Below are 22,460 nucleotides of genomic sequence, written 5' to 3'. Positions count from 1 at the left end.
TCCCATTTACTGTTTGATATCAATCAATGTTCATGACTAAGTAAGGTACAACTGCAGAGTTTCAACCTGATATGTTTGTTTTGGATTGCTCAAGACTCTGTTTACTGCTCACTGTATTCATTAGTTAGCTGTGGTCCTATAATTACAGCTTCATTTTATAGTTCAACTATCCACATTGCTGCTCCAGCATTCCTTTCTACACTACTCATTAAACCTGGGCTTGGCAGTAATGATAGACTGAGGGATATGCCAGGCCATAAGGTTGCAGATTATAGCTGGTGCACATTTCTTCTGCTGATGGATTCCTGGTTTTGAAGTCCCAATTTTTGATCTTAGTCTTTCCCATTGAACACATTTGTAGCACCACACAACATGCTGGATGGTGTAAAAACAGCACCTTATTTCCACAAGTGACAATGGTCACTTTTACCCCATTCCTCTCACGGACAGATATATCTACTGCAGGTGGCCTGGTGAGGATGAACACAAGTCAGTTTGTCCCTGGTGTTGGTTCACTCACTACATGCCATAGTCCCAGTGTGGCAACACTAACCTTCTACACCCGGCCAGCCCAGTCAGCAGTGGGACTGCCAAGCTTAGACTAGTTCAGTTTAGTTTAGAGATGCAGTGTGGAAACAGTCACTTTGGCCCCAACACACCCACGCCGACCATCGATCACCCATACACGAGTTCTATTCTACACTGAAGGGGCAATCTACAGATGTCAATTAACCTCCAAACCCATGCATCTTTAGAATGTGGGAGGAAACTAGAGCACTCAGACGAAACCCACAATGTCACAGGGAGAACGTGCAAACTCTCTACAGACAGCACCCGTAGTGAGGATCGAACCCAGATTTCTGGCGCTGTAATGCAGCAACTCTACCACTGCACCACTGCGCCGCTTCTCCTGTCTGACTGTACGCCTCTGGTGGATCTGGCCTGTGGTGAGACAAGACATGTCAGAGACAATGATGAATGAGTGTGGCTCTGCCTGTAGGTGGGATTCTGTGTCAACTATGTCAGGCCATTGCTTGAGTAATTAGTGGAACCCCCCCCCCCCCCCCCCTAATATTTCAGCACCAGTTTGCGTGGAGATGGACCGGGGGACAGGGGAGACACAATTTCTTGACGGCTGCGCGTGCATGCGCACACTCACATTCACACGCGAGGCTTCGGAGGCTCAATCCAGCGCTAAATGCAGCTCAATTCTGCATGTCTCACCGGGTTAACCTACAGCCCTGCCAGGACTGACGGGACACCAGCGCTGCTTCTCCGCGCAGGCTGTAAACCTGAGCCATATTTCCCGCAAGTCCAGGCAGGGCTGTAGGTTAACCTGGCGGGACAGGCAGAGTTGGGCTGGGTTTAGCGCTGCTACTCTGCGCTGCCTGTGGGCCTGGGGGCACAGCGCCCGTCTGACTCTTGACGTCTCTGGCCACCCCCGGGCGGGGGGCACTCGGGTGGGGACGGGACAGCGCCGGAGAGCCGGGATTGATCTGTGCAGGTCTGTGCCGCTCCCATTGCCTGCTGACCGACGTCCCTCTTGTCCAATCGGCGCCCTCGATCAGCAGTCCCACCCCCACTCTCTCGCGGAAAGCGGAGATTTCACCAGGTTTTAAAATCCGGATTACAAAAAATGAGGGGAGAACTGTCCCCCCACCTCTCAAAACAGGGGGCGACGTGTCCCACCTGTGTCCCCCCCCCCCAGTCAATTGGCTTGTGGTTTTCTTCATGAGGATAGTAAAGAGTAACTGTGATCTGGGGTCTCATTGAGACTAGACTTGATAAGGACATTAATGAAACAGGAGAGAGATCTTTACGATAATTTGTTAATTTTTTTCACTGTTACTATGATTTATCTTTAAACTGAATCTTAATTCCACAGCTGAGATGATGAGATTTAAACTTCCTTTCCTGTTTACAAATCCACTAATTCAACAACAACATTATGACTATTCTCTAAACTATTTAACCCATCCTGAGAAATGTATTTGCTTTGGTGACATTTTCAAATCCCAGCAGATTAATGTTAATTAAGAAGCGAAGTTATACAGAAAGTTCAGTGCCAGAAAATCAAAAGGTAAAGTCAGTGATCAGTGAGGGTATTGAAATCTATTCGCTGAAAACTTCAGTCATTGACAGAGACAGTGAATTGCATTCAGCATTCACAACATCTTTCCCGGGATAATGCAGGGCACTGCCAGCACAACTGCAGACCATTTATATAGAAAAAACATCCTAAGACATTGATAATTCATACTGTGTCATATAGTAGAATCAGTACTCTGTGCTAGACTCAGCACAATGGGCAATTTAGATTGAATACTGCACAATATAATGGACAATTTAAAATGAACACAGTCGAGTGCAGTCATCAACTCTCAATCCATATTGCAAGTGACTTTTAGTTATTTTCAGTGACTGCAATAAGGATTTGACATAATAGTTAGATAATTTATGGTGCCATTAGTAATTTAATCGAACCTTACAAGGGAAAAATTTGTCATTCATGCTGGCACAAGTGGGAATTGTCCTCCTTAAATCCTTCTGTTTCCCTGACCCCTTCCACAGTACATTGATGGGCATCTCAGGTCCATCATGTTTGCTGCTGGGACTAGATACAATGACCCCAATATCACTAGAATGTACTTGGAGAGGACATAAAAACAGAGATGTAACGCTAAGGCTTTATAAGGAACTGGCCAGACCGCATTTGGAGCATTGTGAGCAGGTTTGGAGCCCATATCTGAGGAAGGATGTTGGAGAGGGTCCAGGGGAAGTTTACAAAAATGATCCCAGGAATAATTGGGTTAACATGTGATGAGCATTTGATGGCACTGGGCCTGTTGACGCTAGAGTTTAGGAGGATGAGGGGGGGACCTTATTGAAACTTACCAAATAGTGAAAGGCCTGGATAGAGTGAATGTGGAGAGGATGTTTCCACTAGTGGGAGAGTCTAGGATCAGAGGCCATAGCCCCAGAATAAAAGGACATGACTTTAGAAAAGACAGCAGGAGAAATTTCTCTATTCAGAGGATGGTGAATTTGTGGAATTCATTGCCACAGACTATGGCTATGGAGGCCAAGTCAATGGATATTTTTCAGGCAGAGATTGACAGAATATTGATTGGTAAGGGTGTCATGGATTATGGGGAGATAGGAGAACAGGGTTGAGAGGGAAAGATAGATCAGCCGTGATTGAATGGTAGAGAAGACTTGATGGGCCAATTGGCTGAATTCTGCTCTTATGAACTTTTGAACTTATTGCTCCATGTGCTGATATCAAACCATGGAGACTGCAGAGAGTTGTGGTCATTGCCTGATCCATCGTAGGTACTGAATTCCCATCCATTGCTAGCTCGGTTCCCATCCCAACGCTGGCTCAAAAAGGCAGCTAATGTCATCGACGACCCACACCACCGTGGCCATGCTCTCATTTTGCCACTAACGTTGGGAAGACGTTTTAGGAGCCTATAAATTGAGACCACCAAGTTCAAGAACAGCATCTCCCCAGCAAACATCAGGCTCTTGAACACTGCACACCAATAACCACTATCTCAGCAAATATGATGTTCAAACAATATGTTTTTGGTTAGACTACAGACTTCAGTTGTGCATTATTGTGGTTACCTGATATTACTTCATTGAGTATTATATATATATTTTTTAGTTTTTTGCGTAAATGGGCCTTTCAAATTGCAGCAAGCAAAACATTTAATTCTTCTGCTCTTGGTGCGTATGGCAATTAAACACTCTCTTGGCTCTTGACAGTTATTGGTGTGAATTTGTGAATTATTAATATCAATGTGTAGCACTTGCAGATTGTCATTGGCGTTTGTTGTGAACGTTTTTGTATTACTTGATGGGCGTTGCTGTTTGGATCAAGTATCATTGGCAATTTACTGTGTAGTTTACTATTTGTCACAAAGTACTGAATTTAAGTTTGGGCGCCAGAGTGGTGCAGCTGGTCGATTCACCACTTCACTGCTTCAGTGACCTGGGTTCCAATCTGATCTCAGATGCTGCCTGTGTGAAGTTTGCACGTACTCCCTGTGATTATGTGCATTTCCCCTGGCTGCTCCGGTTCTCCCCCACGTCCCAAAGATGTTTGAGTTAGGAGGTTAGCTGGTGTGTCAGTGGGTGGTAGAATCTTGACAGAGTTGATGAGAATGACAGGAGAATAAAGCTAATGTAGGATTACTGTAAATGGAAGTGGCTGGCATGGAGTCAGTGTACTGAACGAGTTGCTGCATGATGGTCTGAATTATTAATTTTGTGGATCATATTTCTTGTGTAATATGTGATGTCAATTATTGTGGGCTTGTTGTTTACCTTTTGGTGTGAATTATTGCTGGTGCCAAGATGTATCTCATGTAAGGGGTGAGAATTAATAGTTTGTTATGTAGTAGTTGAGATGAATTACAGATTGTATTATATGTAATTTGTGGTAGTCCCTGGTTGCATCTTCAAAAATTATGTGAAATATGATAATATTAAGGAATATTTAATGTAATTGTCTGACCTTGTCACAATGTGGTGACTTACATCTTTTTGACATTATGAATTGCCTGTTACGCCATGTAATTTTTGACGTGAATTATTACTGATTTTGTTGCACAATATTGCAATGAGACAACTAATTATGGTGTTTACTATAAGCAGTACAAGGGTTTTGTAAGGATCCCAATTATTCGCCACAATGTAAATTCCTCATGTGCTATGAAGAGTCTAGCTCTCTACTAAATGTTAAATGTTACAGACATACCTGTAATAACTAAATCAAAAGTTCCATTGTGCAAATAGTGTCATAGAGTGATATAGTGTGGAAACAGGCCCTTTGGCCCAACTTGCCCACAGTGGCCAACATGTCCCAGCTACAAGTCCAACTTGGTCCATATCCCTCCAAACCTGTCCTATCCATTTACCTGTCTAACTATTTCTTATATGTTGGATAGTCCCTGCCACAACTACCTCCTCTAGCAGCTTGTTCCATGCACCCACTACCCTTTGTGTGAAAAAGTTACCCCTCAGATTCCTATTAAATCTTTTCCCCTTCACTTTAACTTATGTCCTCTGGTCCTTGATTCACCATCTCTGGGCAAAAGACTCTGTGCATCTACCCAATCAATTCCTTTCATGAATTTATACACCTTAATAAGATCATCCCTCATCCTCCGGCGCTCCAAGGAATAGGGTCCCAGTCTACTCAATCTCTCCCTCTCCCTATAGGTTAGCTTTATTTCAATAACTGCATTACAAAGGCTGCAATTTGCATCAAATACTTGATAAATAATATATCAGATATGCACATAATCAGTAACCTTGGTTGAATATACAACAATACTGCTGAAAATATCAAAAACAATTGCAACATAATTGCTAAATTAAAATACGGTGCTATTAACCATAATCAATAACTTAGGCCATAATGCTGTAAAACAATGGGTAGTTCCCAGTACACTAAAAGGAAAAAATTAATATTCGTCATAAAATGTTGTGTAATAGAATTAGAACTTGACATCAAAGGGTAAAGAGCACCATAATTACTCAATGTACAATCAGCAATTCATGTCAAAAATGATATGACAGAATCAGTCATTTATCTCATTGCTACACAGCTCAATCAATAACCAAATACAAAGAAAAGTCTTCAAAGTCTAATGAACATTTTTTCAACCCATTGATTTTAGGGTTGCTTCCTTTCGGGCCTGTCCCACTTTTCCGAGTTATTCATGAATTATTCTGAGTTTTCAAACTTGCAGAATGTTCGTAACGAGTCCATAGGAGGCCGTAGGCGCCCGTGGATATATCGTAGCGGCTCGTTATGCCAGCCGTAGATACTTGGGGCTATTTTTTTTACTCGTGGACATTTTTCATCATGCTGAAAAAACGTCCCAACTTACCTGAAGCCCCGAGTACCTACGGCTGGCATAACGAGCTGCTACGATATATCCACTGACTCCTACAGCCTCCTACGTACTCATTACGAACATTCTGCGAGTTTGAAAACTCGGGGGAATTCATGAATAACTCAGGAGAATTTGTGAGACCGGATTTTACTCCACTTCCACCATTGTGTATTGTTCATATGTACTAAACTACACTGTAATCAGTGTGCCCTGATTACCAGCCTCTCTGCAACATTGCATCATTAGTGAGTTCATCTTTCCTTCCTTTCATGTGATTAGTAGGACATCAACCCCCTTGTCATTTCAAGCAATGCCATCAACTCAGTCTTGTTTAAGAAAGAGCTGCAGATGCTGGAAAAATCAAAGGTAGACATAAAATGCTGGAGAAACTTAGCGGGTGAGGCAGCATCTATGGAGCGAAGGAATAGGTGACGTTTCAGGTCGAGACCCTTCTTCAGGCTGAAGACCCTGTGTTATGCTATGTTGCTTTCAGCATCCATCCATACAAATCACACAAGATAGACCTCAGTCTGAAGAAGGGTCTTGACCCGAAATGTCACCCATCCCTTCTCTACAGAGAAGTGTTTATCTTCGGTTTAAACCAGCATCTGCAGTTCCTTCATACACATATAAATCACCCACATACAGTTGGGTAACGTTACTTCACATGTTATTAGCAAAGGTTCCAGTAGGAAAACAGTAAACACACGTGACGGGGTCCTTCACAAAGGTCCTCCACAGGGAAGTTGTGCCGCACGAAAATTCAATGTTGCTCCCATTTTTCATCAGAATACGGGCCGTTTTCGCGGTTTTTAACAGGTTGGGCAACTTATCACATTAGCAAAGGTTCCAGTAGGAAACAGTAACACACTGACCTCCTTCACTTCCTGCACGGGAAGTGCCGCACGTTCAATGTTGCCCAGTTTCATCAGAATGCGTTTGGTGTCTGCGTTTTGGAAGTCTGTGTAATCGAACTGACGAGCTTGCAATCCATATTTTAGTGCATGATTAGACATCTTTAGGCTTTTCTCTAACTGATGGAAAAGAAGAAGTGATTATATGTTTTGTAGTGTGACATGGCACGCACGCACACACTTGTACACGCACACATGCTCATTCAAACTCGTATGCCGTTGTCAGTAGATGTGCTTCCTTCAGCATGAACATGCACGTTTGCAAGTATACACAGTCTCCATGGAGACACACACACACACATGGTCGCATGCAGTGATACCCATTCAGGCAGGAATACATGTGTACATGCAGACATATGAACACTTCCTCATGTACATATGCAACCGGGTGACAGTGCCCCAGCCCTCACTCCAGTTCATCAGGGGGCATCTTAATGCACGTCAATGTAAGATCATGCAGTGTGTATAGCCAATGTTTCATTAAAATTTTCAAAGATAGACACAAAATGCTGGAGTAACTCAGCGGGGCAGGCAGCATCTCTGGAGAGAAGGAAAGGTTGACGAGACCCTTCTGTAGACTCGCAACCCGAAACATCGCCCATTCCTCTCTCCAGAGATGCTGCCTGTCCAGTTGAGTTACTCCAGAATTTTGTGTCTATCTTCGGTGTAAACCAGCGTCTGCAGTTTCTGCTTACTCATTAAAATTTTTGTTAGCTTCCAATTCTTGGGCTACGTTAAAAAGGTTTGCAAATTTGCAGAGATAAAATTGCAATTAATTCCTGTGCAAGTTACGTGATCTTATGGCATGATCAATGTGGCTGGAAGTAGCTACAATCTAGTTCCAGGATCACAGCAGTAGTCTATTGTATGATTATGTGGGCTGTTCAGTGGATGTCCCAACTCCATTGGCGAGCTGAACTATTGGACAATGGCAGAGATATATCCACGGTGCGCTATACGTGATGGACGACACCGTGTCTGTGTGGAGTTTTAAGTTCTTCCTCCGGGTTCTCCAGTCTCCTCCCATATTTCAAAGACATGTAGGTTGCCCCTAGTATGAAGGTAGACTCTCTGTAAAGTGCCTCTGGTATGTAGGGAGTTGATACGAACGTGGGATAACATGGAACTAATGTGAACAAGTCAGCGTAGAAGAGGCCCATTTCCATGGCGTAACTCTAAACCATCTATAAACTTAGGAATTGGTAGCCCATGCTAATGGTGGCTAATTATCGGTGAAGCCAAACATCCATTTGCCACGACTCACCAGAGCTACAAAGAACTGAAGTTCTGCTTACTACCCCACACCTCGTGGACTCGAGGGGTAAAACAAAATAGCTGCATCGAATTATGGGCACTGTTCATTGGGGAATGAAAGGGTCAGACCTTTCAGCAAAACAACTGGCACTCACTTCCTTCGGTTTAGCCAAATGTATGTCTGCAGGCACAGAAGATAAACGTACCATGATCAGGTTATTATGTACCGTGATGTTGGTATTATATGTCCATGAGGACTCTATGTAGTCATACCACACTTTCTCTGTCGCTGTGTTGTACTCCTTTACAAAGTTAATCGCTTGATTTTCATCAGTGATTTTATCTGCAATAAACCAAAAATGAAGTAAGTCATGGGACAGCCATAGCAACAACAACTTGCATTTATGCAGCCAGCCAGCTTAATAAAAGTCCAGGGCGCCTTATGGGAGCCCATGCAGATAAAATAGAAACATAGAAACATAGAAAGTAGGTGCAGGAGTAGGCCATTCGCCTCTTCAAGCCAGCACCCCCATTCAATATGATCATGGCTGATCACCCAGAATCAGTACCCTGTTCCTGCTTTTTCCCCATATCCCTTGATTCCGTTAGCCCCAAGAGCTATATCTCACTCTCTTTTGAATACATCTGCCACCTGGGAACTAAAAGGCTGGTCAAGGAGGTAGATTTTGTGGTGTTCTAACAGAGGAGGGTGGGGGAGGGAGGGGGAGGGGGAGGGGGTAGGGTGGTGAAAGGATCATGTGAGGGAATTAGAAAGCTTAGGGCATCAGAAGTTAAGGGCATGGCCATCGAGCCGGATGAGGGACACAGGGAATGCATCAGAGAACAACAAGAGTTTGCAGCTGGATGGTCATACAGGGAGAGCAATGAAAGTGGTATCTACACCAGCGAGGTAATTCCAAATTGTACTGCTGTATGGCAAACGGGTGACTGTAAGGAATGGCCCAGAGTCACAGCAACAGTAGTCATATGATGAAGAGCAGGGAGATTTATTCACCATTGCCATCGGGAAGAAGTTCCAGGAGCCTTAAAACTGGAACGTCCAGGTTCAGGAACAGCTTCTTCCCTACAGCCATCAGGCTATTAAACACTACAAGAAATAAGCTCTGAACTGCAACAAGACTATTATTATTATTATTGCACTATAATTGTTTGATTATTATGTATGTGTGCATGTGTATATACACACACAAACTGAACATTTTTTCATCTCCCATTATGTACTATGTTTACATATTCTGTTGTGCTGCAGCAAGAAGAATTTCATTGTCCTATCTGGGACATGTGACAATAAAACACTCTTGACTCTCGTCCTGGCCCACATCACTAATATGCAGATTTCATATTCCATATTTCCCTATGATTTAGAGGGACGGCATTTCAGCCCACTGAGTCAATTCTGGCTCAGTGAGAATCCCATTCCATCACTCATTTTCTTATAACCCATTCTCCCCATGTCCCCATGTCCTCTCCCCAGATTCTGTCTCTCACCTACACTTGCAGCAATTTACAGCGGACAATTAACTGGGCCACCCAGTATGCTTTTGCGATATGGGAGCAAACCAAAGGCACCTCCAAAAATGCAGAGTTTAAGAGGGAACTGCAGATGCTGGAGAATCGAAGGTTACACAAAAAAGCTGGAGAAACTCAGCGGGTGCAGCAGCATCTATGGAGCGAAGGAAATAGGCAACGTTTCGGGCCGAAACCCTTCTTCAGACGTCTGAAGAAGGGTTTCGGCCCGAAACGTTGCCTATCTCCTTCGCTCCATAGATGCTGCTGCACCCGCTGAGTTTCTCCAGCTTTTTTGTGTAACCTCCAAAAATGCAGAGTTCCGTGCAGGGATACTTGCATAATCTTTCACCTGGTTGCATCAACTTTCAAGGGTGGCACAGTGGAGCAGAGGTTAAGATGCTGCTTTACAGCGCCAGGGAGTCAGGTTCGATCCTGACTATGGGCGCCGTCTGTACGTTCTCCCCATGACCGGCGCAAACCCGGTGGGCCAAAGGGCCTGTTTCCACGCTGTATCTCTCTAAACTAAAATCTAAACTTTAACCACAGGTGAAGTTCCAAAAGATGGCCAGGGAACTACAAGCCAATGGGTTTGACATCACTGGTGGGGACATTGTTCAAGATGTTTCTTTGGAGTAGGGATAAATAAAACGGAATAAATTAGCAAAATATACCCTGACTAATAAGATTGATCAATCTGATTGAAACAAGATGGCTGGCTACCGTTACCGAGTTGGAACTAAACGCCACTGCATACGCCAATTCTGATGACCATCACCACTTCACCTGGTACCTACCAGTGCCATTTGGGTATCCTTCAGGAACTGGGGGCCGCCACTCAAAGTCCGACCACCCCAGCTCATCCTTATTTTTGGTGTTTTGCTCCTTTAACCAGTCGGTGATGGGTTTGAAATACTCAAGTAAGGCGGAAGCATCCATTTTATCAGTGCCCGTGAAATCCTGAAGAACGTCCTGCCAACGAACTGAGGAGCCAACCTTCAATGCGTCACTAAAACAGAGACCATAGGATGGAGTTACGAATTACCATTGAGTGTGCACACAATTATGGTTCCGCTAGTTCTGTGCTTTGAGTTATGGCTTGGTACCTGGAAACAGAAACTGCTGCCTGGTTTGAGCCTATGTAGGTTCCAGTGCTTGTGTTTTCCAGTTTGATTTACAATACTTCATTGTTTCTCCCAAATCTTCCCTGTTCATTGCTCAGATGCCACTAAAAGGGTGGTGCGAAACACCAAGTGCTGGAGTAACTCAGCGTGCCAGTCAACACCGCTGGAGGAGGACATGTTTGGGTCAGGATCCTTCTTCAATCTGATTGAGTAGGGACGGAAAGCTGGGAAAGAGGTGGGATGCCTGGCAAGTAACACACACAGTGCCCAGTGTGAAGGCCATCAGGGATGGCACTCGAGAAGATCTTCAGGAGTGGGGTGTTGATGATTTAGAATTATGGAGATGGTGAATGAGACGTGGCCAGGGAAGTTGTTTGGAAGATGAAAGTGGGAACTTGGGGCAAGTGATCAGGAAGGAGAGATTACTGCAGCAGAGATGAGTTGGGGTAGATGAATGAGAAGATAATTGGGGAGATGATTGGGCTGTGGTTTGATGTGATTCTTAGAGCAGTTCAGCAAGATGATCACAGGGAAGGAGATGGTGAGGGTCAGCGTTGGATTTGATGAGATTGCAGATCATGATATTGATGAGAAGATGCGAGGTAGAATGGGGAGCAATTTCAGAGCCACAAAATGGGGTAGGTGGGACAAATTATGGGATGAGAAGAGATAAATGCAACCTAGTATTATCGATTGATCTCTTGATCTTCTTGATGTAATACATCTTTGGTGCCGGCCTCACTTTGGAGCAGGCCTATCTACATTTCCATTGATATTTAAGATTTGCCGCATGTGTAGAGCAATTTTATCTCAGTAGTGTTAGTAGTGTGTTGAATCAGGACTGATGGAATTGGAAATACTCACTGGGTGCGGAGGTCTCAGACTGATTCTCTGAGTGCGTGGTATACAGAAGGAAAAGGTCCCGTGTCTTTGTTTAGTTTAGAGATACAGCGTGGAAACAGGCCCTTCAGCCCACCGAGCCCACGCCGACCACCGACCCCCGCACATTAACACTATCCTACACACACTAGGGACAATTTACACATACACCAAGCCAATTCACCTAAAAACCTGGACGTCTTTGGAGTGTGGGAGGGAACCGAAAAATCCCGGAGAAAACCCACGGGAAGTATGAACAAACTCCACAGAGACAGCACCCATAGTCGGAATCGAGCCCGGGTCACGTGCGCTGCAAGCGCTGTAAGGCAGCAACTCTACCGCTGCGCCACCACCCTGCCCTTAATGTCCCTTAGCGCCCTAGTGATTGTGTTTTAGATACATTTCAATCATATAATGCGTTAAAACTGCACATTGCATGAGAATTTGGGAACCATTATTTTCCCGTTATTTATTTCGGACTGGATGAAAGATGAAGAACCCACCTGAGCTTTTTGCCAGCGGCAAGTGATTTGTAGATGTCACATTGATGCAGAGGTCCGGTATGTCCACTAACGTTGCACAAGGCTTTGTGGAACTGGAACTGCAGAATAAAACTCACAAAGTACCTGTAACATAAGAGGAAGTTGGGAATTTTGTAGAATGGGAAATGGAGGAACTGCTTTGAGACCTTTTTCCATCCACTTAGCTCGCAACTGACCTACTCTGTTTCATTTTCATTGATGCTCTCACGCAATAAAAATCAGTCTTAACAAATCAATTTAAGTGCAGAGAGTTCCATGTTTCATCTTTGTGTCAGTTCAGTTCAGTGTGTTGCCACGTGTACCGAGGTACAGTGCAAAGCTTTTCAATAAATGTTCCTGATTGTTTTCTACTATTGGACTCCCCACCAGCCCAACACATTCTACTGGTACTTCAGTTGCATAGACCATGCAATTCAAGGCAATGCAAGTCAATTGCCGTTATTTACTCATTTGCAAGTACAGGTGGAAAAGTTAGCATTTATTTCCCATGCCTAAATTACCCTTGAAAAGTTTTTGAAACACTCTGGTTCCAGCTCCTGGATTTTTTTTCCGGGGATTCTTTGCTGTATGTTTCTTTGAGTCTATGATTCAATGAATCTATGCTGTGCCTCCACCAAGGGTTAATTTATGCTACCTGACTGACTGAAGGAAGCACAATATTGAATGATGCTCTGCACTCCCTCTCTAATCATTCATAAACCCAGACGGTTGTACACTCTATTGCCCTGCATTATGGATAACTATTCCCTATTGGCCTAGATTGAATGGGCTGTGAACTATTTATTTGTTGAGGATATCTCTGTTCATTTTTTATGAAGATCAAAACACTGCAGATGCTGGAAATCGGAAATAAAAATTGAAAATGCTAGAATCAATCAGTAATTCAGGCAGCATCTGTAGAAATAGAAACAGAAATATTTGTTTTGGTTTGAAAACCATTAGAAGGATAGTCATAGAAGCATAGAGCTATACAGAATGGGAACAGGACCTTTGTCCCAAATTGTCCAAGGTGACCAAAGTTGTCTAACCAAGATAGTTGTACTTGCCTGCACCTTCTAAACCTTTCATAAGTTCATAAATCATAGGAGCCGAATTAGCCATCCGGCCCATCAGGTTTCCTCCACCATTCAATCATGCCTGATCTATCTTTCTCTCTCAACCCCATTCTCCTGCCTTCTCTCCATAACTAATCTGTCAATCTCCGCTTTAAAATTACCCAATGACTTGGCCTCCACAACCACCTGTTTCCTATCCATGCACCTTGCGAAATACGTTTTTTAAATGTTGCACCAATTCTTCGAGCAACTTTTTCCATATATCTTCCACCCTATGTGCGATATGATCAGCCATGATCATATTGAATGGCGGTGCAGGCTCGAAGGGCCGAATGGCCTACTTCTGCACCTAATTTCTATGTTTCTATGTTTCTATAACCTTGCCCCTCAGATCTTCATTAAATTGTTCCTCTCTCGTCTTAGTTTTAAACTACCCTGCCCATGGAAAAATGGCTGTGACTATTCTATCAATGACCCTCATACTTTAATAATTCCCCATAAGATTACCTCTCAGTTTGAGTTCCTGCAAAGAGTGAGAATGGTCCCAGCATATCCATTTACTCCATGTATCTAAAGTCCCTCATTTCTTGGCAACATCCTGGTGAATCTTTTCTGCCCTCTTTCTAATGCCACACATCCTTTCTATAGTGTGATGAACAGAAATGCACCCAATATTCCAAATGTGACCTAACTAATATCTTATACAGTGCAACATGATGATCCAGTTCTTATATTCAATACCTCTGCCTATGAAGGTGAAACGTTTATTTTGGACAGGTTTACCTGATGTAAGGAGTATTTCCAGGGATGTGGTATTTGGCACCAGGGTCAAAGTTTGTTTCGTTCCTTGGAAGAGGAGGGCAGATGCCTTGGTACTTGGTCCTGGAAGGCACAAGTGGAGACACAAACTAAATCTTGATGCAAACCAAAGATGAGGCTGATCTGACTTTAATCTCACACCACGGACCACTCTATGCTTTACCTCAGGTACCACCATTCAGAGTTGTAGTGATCTGGGGAAATCCTCCCACTAAACACCCCCCAACGCCACTGATCAATCAGGTATCCAAACGGGAGGAAGGCAATTTTTTCCAAGGCCATTTTCAGGAGGTAGTTAATGTCGGTTTCTGTCAAGAAATAAAATGATTCCATTAAGCGAAGTACAAGCTAAGTATTTTTATTTTCTGCTTTAAGGTTTAAATTCCAAACCCCACACCAAAGTTTCCTTCCTGACTTTCCAGTACCTCACCTAAATGGCTACACTGGGGTCCACATAAAAGGCCTCTGTAAAATTGTGTTTTAAAATCCAATGTCCTCGATTGTGTAGAGATTAGTTGAACCGTACCCTAGATTATGGATAGATTGTTCAGAAGCCTGACAACAGACGAGAAGAAAGGGGATAGCCGATTTCTAGGTTCCTGAGTTTGGAGATGACTTTGGATGGGATTATGGTGTTAAAGGTAGAGTTAGAGTTGATAAATAGAATTCTAACATAAGAGTTCTTGTTGTCTAAGTGTTTCAGAGATGAGTTAAGGGCCAGGGAAATGGTGTCTGCTGTGGACTTGTTGTGACGGTAAGCAAATTGGCTGGCAGACTGGAGTTAATGTGCGGCATCATCAGTCTCTCAAACCATTACATGATGGTGGATGTCAGAGTCACTGGGCAGCGGTCATGCGGGCATGCTACCTTACTTTTCTTCGGCACCGGGGCGATAGTGGGCCTCTTAAAGCAGGTGGGGTCCTCAGAATGGAGTGTGAGAGGTTAAAGATGTCTGTAAATATATCTGTCAGCTGATCCGCACAGTTCCCGAGGCCGTGGCCAGGGACTCTGTCCAGACCAGTTGCTTTCTGTGGATTAATTCGCAGGATAGCCACTCTTATGCCTGCCTCAGTAACCACTGGTGCAGGTAAACAGAGACTGACAGGGCGGGTGGCATTCCACCACAGACCTTCTGTTCAAAGCGGGTGTAGAATGCAATGAGTACTTTGGGGAGTGACTCTCTGTTGCCAGCAATACTGCCGGCTTACTTAGTCCATCAGTGTGCAAGCCTTGCCACAATCAATCGGTATCCTCGCTATTTTTTTGAGACTCCAGCTTAGACTGGAATTCCCTCTTGGCATTCCCAATGGTTCTGCGGTGATCTTAGATAGATTTCTTGTACCGCTTGTGATCATTTGATTTGTATGCTGCAGACTTGGACTTCGCCTACAAGTAGACCTTGCCGCTCATCCATGGTTTCCGGATGGGGAATACACATATTGTCTTATTTGGAACACAGTCCTCTGTGTTGATGTTCAACTTCAAGTGAGTTTATTGTCATGTGTCCCTGATAGGACAATGAAATTCCTGCATTGCTTCAGCACACAGAACATAGTAGGCATTTACTACAAAACAGATCAATGTGTCCATATACTATAATATAAATATATACACACATGAATAAATAAAATGATAACGTGCAAATAACAGATAATTGGTTATTAATAAACAAAGTTTTGTCCGAGCCAGGTTTAATAGCCTGATGGCTGTGGGGAAGTAGCTATTCCTGAACCTAGTTGTTGCAGTCTTCAGGCTCCTGTACCTTCTACCTGAAGGTAGCAGGGAGATGAGTGTGTGGCCAGGATGTTAGAGCAGATGTGGGTGAAGGCCATCTTTGTGGTGACTGACTGGGATCCCACATTCAGAGATAACATGTGCAGGTTGTTGGTGAAGAGCATTGCAATGGATCAGCTGAATGGGCACAATTTTCCTGTTCTCTATCTAAAAAATCCTCCATTGACATTCAAGTTCTCATGGCCTTTGAACTTGATGATGAGGCAACATGAGATTTTATCCTGCTGTCTGATAAAAGGCAAGTTAATGATTCCCCTAAGCTAATTTAACATAATCAATTAAAAATTAAAAAAGGCAATAACCTCAACATCTGCAAAACTGCTCAAGGTGAATGCAGTGGCATTACGCAGAATCAGGTCGATCCATGAAACAGACTAACTTCTGCCAGAACATTGATATTGGTATATGGGTTATTATTGTCACATTTAGTGAGATACAATGCAAAGTTTTGTTTTGCATGTTATCCAGGCAAATCGTACTATACATGAGCACATCAGGTAGTGTAAAAGGGACAATAAACGTAAGGCACGGTATAGTGTTACAGATACAAGAAGATAAATGTATGTCGATCCAATGGATCTTTACTAGGTCCCAATAATGCAATGTAGTGAAGCTCCAGGGGATACATTGATTTTCAGCAGGATAGTAATGCTATGTCGCTGTGGATACTTTGTCTTGCCTTTCAGATCCAAACCTGGTATTGCCTATTATTGGCAATATTATATTGCCAGGTACTGACCTCTTGTTGTAGATTGTCCTCTCTCTTACCTTTTCCATTGTTGGGGCTGATCTTCATTTAACAATTCTAACTTTTCCTCAATTAATTAAGAAAACTTGTTTTCTGCAGCCTGGTATTTATTGTACGATGAAATGCAGTTTACAGAAGCAAAGAATTCCACAACATTGGACTATCTTATACTCTTTAGAAGTATAATCAAATTACTTAGATCCCATAACTTACTTAGAATCCTACAAAGTGTCAATCCTTTCCTGTCAGGTGCCTATCCAATTATATTTTAACTGTTGAGCCGACATTCACTCCTCTCTCAAATAATTCCAGATCGGAATAATTTGTTGCATAAATACATTTTCGTCACCTTCTCACTGATTCATTTGCTTATTCTGATCCTTTGCTTGCCATTGTTGTCATTGTTTCCTCATCTCTGCTCCATTTTTCAAAATAGCAAAATTCTCCAAAGGTGAATTTTGCTTTCCACGTGAACACACAGAATGCATCTTTACAAGTGAACACACAGAATGCATCTTTACAAGGCCATATCCAGACTTGCTTTTGAGAATGAACGATTGAATCGGCCCCCGGGCAGCTCATTAGCTTGAACTTTCTGTTTCCGATGAAGAATCTGCTTACCTTTGTCAGTGGTGACATTTTCCAGTAGTCCAATTTCGTTCAAGTGTTTGGGTGTAGAGACTGAGAGAGCCAAAACATCCCCGACCGCTTCATGGAAGCCTGGATTAGCTCCGCTCCTAAAGGTGACTGGTTGGTCCTTGTACTGCAGGTAGTACTCCACGTGGCCCATCTCATGGTGCACTGTAAACAGTTGCTCCATGGTGACTGTTGTGCACTGTTTGATTCTGGAGAATGAAGAGAGGTGACATTACTGTGGCGTACTGAAGTGGATCTTATCCTTTGACCCAGTATAAAGCAGAGGGTAAGAATGAACCAGATAAATTAAAACAAATGTTTTCAATACAGTGCTTTTCAAAAGCTTAGGATTTCCCAAAATGGCTTATACAGTCAATTAAGTCACAGTCATATGGCACGCAAACAGACCCTTTAGCCCAATTTACCCATGCCAACCAAGATGCTTAATCTACACGAATTCCACCTGCCCACATTTGGTCCATATCCCTCTGAACCTTTCCTATCTATAAAGTCAAGTGTAGACACTGTCATAGTGGTGGTACAGCAATAATCAATCAGTGAATGACCACATATTCTGTCTTGGTGGTTCTGCTTGAGAGATAATTGTTGGCCCAGAGACCACTGCCCTCCTTCACTTATAGCTCCGTGAGACCTTTTATAGCTGAAAGGACAGACTTGCTTCAATATCTCTTTGGAAGGACAATGCAGCACTTCTCGGGAAGACAATTCAGCTACGGCCTTAGAGTACCAGCACTGTGTCACGCCTGACTTCCATTACCATTGTTTATCACCTGATAACATAGCAGATTTTCCTTTCTCATGGAGCATTCCCTACATTCGTGGTTCTTCTGCACATCCTTGCATCAGTGAAGCAGTGAACCAACCTGAAATCCTTCCGGTTATAGAAGTCCCAGGCAGACGCGTGGCACACAACCTCTCTTCCATCATTAGGCTTCTCCAACATTGAGTGATCCCAAAACTCCTGCGGCATCTCGATGAGGCCCAGGGAGGTGAAGAATTCTTCAGAGACTCTGAACATGTGGGTGGCATTCCAGTTCTGTGAAATATCACACATTACCAGTGAGGCATCTGCACTCAGAACAGTTACAAGCAAACCGGTAGCACTCAACATCTAACACATAACATTCTTTAAGTCTGATAGGTCTGATGGATCAGACAGAAGAATGGTGCTGACCCAAAATTTCACCTATCCATGTTCTCCAGACATACTGTTTGAACTGCTGAGTTACTCCAGCACTTTCTGTCTTTTTTTTTCTAAACCAGCATCTGCAGTTCCATGTGTCATGACTCCTTAAGCCTTTGGCCCCACACTGTGACTCTGTTCCTTTATCTTTAATCAAGACCCTCATCTCCTCTGACCTCCACACAAGTCACATCTTTGGAGGACATAACTGTTTTGTTTAAACTGAGAATCATAACAAGTTAAACTTTATATTTTACAAAATGAGTAGGAATCGGGGTTGGGGAATTGGAGAAGGTTGAAGACATTATCAAGCTGTTACTTTCTCACTGCCTGGATTTTTTTTCTCGCTTGTTCCTGGCACATCCTGACTAGATCAAATATCTGGCTGCTCGCCAATTTGTGAGGTTGAGCTTTCAAATTCACTCTGCCGCTGCACTAATTTATTTATTATTGTACAAGCAGAAGATTCCTGGAAATATGAATCCACCGTCTCCCACTGCTGTGTTCGTGAATATATATTTGATGTGCTCCTTGCTCCATATGTTTGGCATTCCCTCCGTGCCTGGCTCTCATTAATTGTCGGGCCCACAATTGTCCCTGCTGATCCACCACGTACCAATTCAGCGCAAGCCTCGCGCTTCATTTACTTATTTTTAATTCCCCTCTGCATTTGTTGATGTTTTAAATTATTAATTCTCTTTAATGAGAATTAATCTCCTGAGTTAATTGTGAATTTATCAATTGATTGAGTTCATCTAATTGTATAGCAAGACCCATACTTTGATATTTAAAATTCTTAACTACTTCCACTCGTAGATCTTTTGTGCCCTACAGGATAATCTGGGAACATTTGTCATTATCACCACCTATTGCATCAGAGATTACGTTCGTTTGACACTATCTTTGTAGAAAATCCAAATTGTTTCCTTTCTGAACATCTAATGGAAATGCCAACGTGTGATAATGCACATACAACAACTCACCTTTTTTTTCATCATATCGGTAACATCAATATTGGGCTTGCTGGGGAATGGGATCATCATGTCATAGATGTTGTTCCATTGTTGGGCCCACATGTTACCTGTATGAAGGAGAAATCTCATGTTAGGTATGGAATTCTCTCTCTGCAGGAGCAAAGATATGTATTTATAGAGCACCTTGACTGAGGTAAAACGTTCCAAACACCTACAGTACGTAGGAGCAGAGTCAGACAAACGTTAACCTCAAGATAAGGAGTCATTGAGACAGAGGTAAGCTTGTCAAAGGATCTCAAAGGAAGAGATGCAGTGAGGTGGAGCTATTTAAAGGAAGGTATGGAGTTAGCCAGTGCCTTTCAGGATATCTCTAAATATTTTAGAAGTGTCGTCATTGACATAACTTAGAAAGGTAAATTCTTGTACAGCAGCATTCCATGTTCGCAATTGGACGATGTCCAGTAAAACTGTCATTAACGTTCCCTTAATTCCTCTGCCCTTCTGCCGAATAATGCCCTGTGATTTTTCAAATCCATCTGCACCTGTTTCATTAAATAGTGGTAGCTCAGGCAATGCAGTACAATATTAGTACTGCTGAGGGTCAGACTCAAGTCCCTGTGTTGGACTCAGAGCCTTCAGTCTCAGGGTCAAGTGCCTTCTGAGCCACAGCCAGCACGTTGAGGTTTTAGTATCTTGAAGTCGAAAGGAAGCAAAAGATAACTGAAATGGAGTACGTTAGATTTCTGGAGGATTATAGGGCTGGAGGAAATTTAGGCCACGAAGGAATCTGTGCAGGTAAATTGGCTTTTAGTATCAGCTACTTTCATGGAATTGAGGATGAATAGATAGTGTGAATTAGGAATAGCCACGTTTGAAGGTAACAAATGTGTATTCAGCATGCAGTCAGGCAGAGCCAGAGGCTTCCAGATAACAAAATGATCATGTAACAACCACACTCTAAACTGGGTTTCGGCCCGAAACGTCGCCTATTTCCTTCGCTCCATAGATGCTGCTGCACCCGCTGAGTTTCTCCAGTGTACCTTCGATCTTCCAGCATCTGCAGTTCCTTCTTGAACACTCTAAACTCAATCAGTTGATTAGCAATCTCAACAGGCTGCAGTTAGCAAACTTGAACACATTCTGGGACCTCCAGCCTCCAAATTCTTGGCCCTAACTCTCTCACAATTGGTATCCTGAGTTATATAATATATTATGTGTTTGCTTTTTATAAATAAATCTCTGAATTTGTTTCCATTGCTAATGGTTTCCCCTCTGGTTGTTTGAATACGTAATCCCTCATGACTTGGAAAGTCTGGCAGAGTTGTCCAAATATGCAATCAAGGGGATCAGTCATCATCTTGCAACCAATGCACAAGCTGGATGAATATCGAGGACCAACACCAATTAATTATGATAGTTTTAAATGTAAGAAAAAGCCATTATTAAAAGAGAGTAATTACCCAATAGATGAGCAGGAATAGGTCCTTTCAGATTGATATATTTGGATCCATATCTATTATACAATTTCCTCCTCACAAAAGCATGAAGATTAAGGTAGAGTGGCTTGAGATCATTGTAGATCTTTTCAAGATCCTCGGCGAATGTTGGCGAGCCGTACCAAGATCTCCAGTACTCTCCAGTGTCTGCAAAACCTGCAAACACAGCCAAGTGTCGGTCTATTACAACAAACTAAAGGCTCATAGCATTTAATAACACCGTCTTACATTCATTGAGAAAGTGTAACATGATTCAAAGTCCCAAGGAGTTTCACAGGAGTGTAATCAGACAAAACCTGGCATTGACCCAAATCATTTGATATTAGGGTGGGCAACCAAATGCTTGCACTGAGAGATAGGGGATAATGTGATCTTAAAGGAGGACATACAAGAAAGTGTAAGAATGGAATTCAGGACAATTACCTCGGCAGCACTTTAAGAGGAAGATGTGTTGGTGAATATCTGGACCATTTATCCAACATTCTGACCATCAGATTTAAAGGAGACAAGCCCATGGACAGAGTGGAACTGTGACCTGGCTGCGAGAGAGTAACACTTCCCTAAAACCAGGCCATTGAAAGTAAAAGGGAAGCTGTAGATCATGTGATTAATGGTTGGGGAAATGACAAGGAAGTCAATGGCTGGGCAGTTGAAATGGGGAAATAGACGGATTGCACCTGAACTAGAGGGGACCTGTATCCTGGGAAGGAGATTTGCCAGTGCTACTTGGGATGTTTTAAACTAGATTGGCATGGGAGATGGTCCCAGAGCAGAAAAGAGGCAGTTGACAAAATGGGGGCAAATACTGTTGTTAAACAGAGCCAAATTAGTAAATAGGACAGACAGGTGCATAGCAAAGGGAATGGAAAGAGCGGTGGACTTTGACAAGGTGCTGCATGCTAGGCTAGTGTTGAAGGTTTGTTCACATGGAATCCAAGGTGACCTAGTGAAATTGAATCAAAATTAGCTTGGAGAAAGGAATCAAAGGGGGTTGGCGAGGGTTGCTTGTCTGGTTGGCAACATGTGACCAGTGGTGAACTACAGGGTTCGGTACTAGGTCCATTGTTCTTTGTTGTCAATGTCAATGATTCCGAAGCCAAAGTAGTTAACATTGTTAGTAAATTTGTAGATGACGCCAAAATTGGTGGTATAGTGGACAGTGAAGAATGGCATCTGAGTTAACAACAAGATCTAAATCAGTTGGGAAGGTTGGCCAAGGAATGGCAAATGGAATTTAAATCTAACATGTGTGAGCTGTTACACTTCGGTATGTCAAACCAGGGCAGTAAATGGCGGAGCCCTGGACAGTGTTGCAGACACTCTCAGACTTGGGAGTATAGGTGCATGATTCCCTGAAAATGAGGTCAGATGGACAAGGCCAGACCAGAGCTAGGAGCGTTCCCATTGTGATCCCCTGGCTTCTTGACCATGGGAGATATCCAGAGGAAGACCGGGACATTCAAATGAGAAGGTTGACACTATTCGAGAGAAATGCTGATACATTTAGTGCAGAGCATTCATTGAGGAAGAGACCATGACCGACTGCCCCACATTAACTCATATGTGGGGCAGTGAGTCTACAATG

At 43.1% G+C, this 22,460-nt stretch overlaps 1 protein-coding gene across 1 annotated transcript in view; it reads right to left on the bottom strand.

Annotated features, from left to right (window-relative positions):
* The window catches only part of ace (angiotensin I converting enzyme (peptidyl-dipeptidase A) 1), a 97,281-nt gene that overhangs the window by 49,268 nt on the left and 25,553 nt on the right, over positions 1-22,460 (bottom strand). Inside the window, 10 exon segments of the mRNA XM_055657075.1 lie at positions 6,785-6,943; positions 8,284-8,420; positions 10,402-10,613; positions 12,111-12,233; positions 13,988-14,086; positions 14,187-14,331; positions 17,187-17,410; positions 18,086-18,258; positions 19,389-19,486; positions 20,840-21,031. Coding sequence (XP_055513050.1) covers positions 6,785-6,943; positions 8,284-8,420; positions 10,402-10,613; positions 12,111-12,233; positions 13,988-14,086; positions 14,187-14,331; positions 17,187-17,410; positions 18,086-18,258; positions 19,389-19,486; positions 20,840-21,031 — 1,562 coding nt within the window.

Source organism: Leucoraja erinacea, chromosome 27, assembly GCF_028641065.1.
Source record: "Leucoraja erinacea ecotype New England chromosome 27, Leri_hhj_1, whole genome shotgun sequence".
Taxonomy (NCBI): Eukaryota; Metazoa; Chordata; class Chondrichthyes; order Rajiformes; family Rajidae; genus Leucoraja; species Leucoraja erinaceus.
The sequence above is the reverse complement of the archived record's forward strand: the minus strand, read 5'-3'. Positions and strand labels throughout refer to the sequence as shown.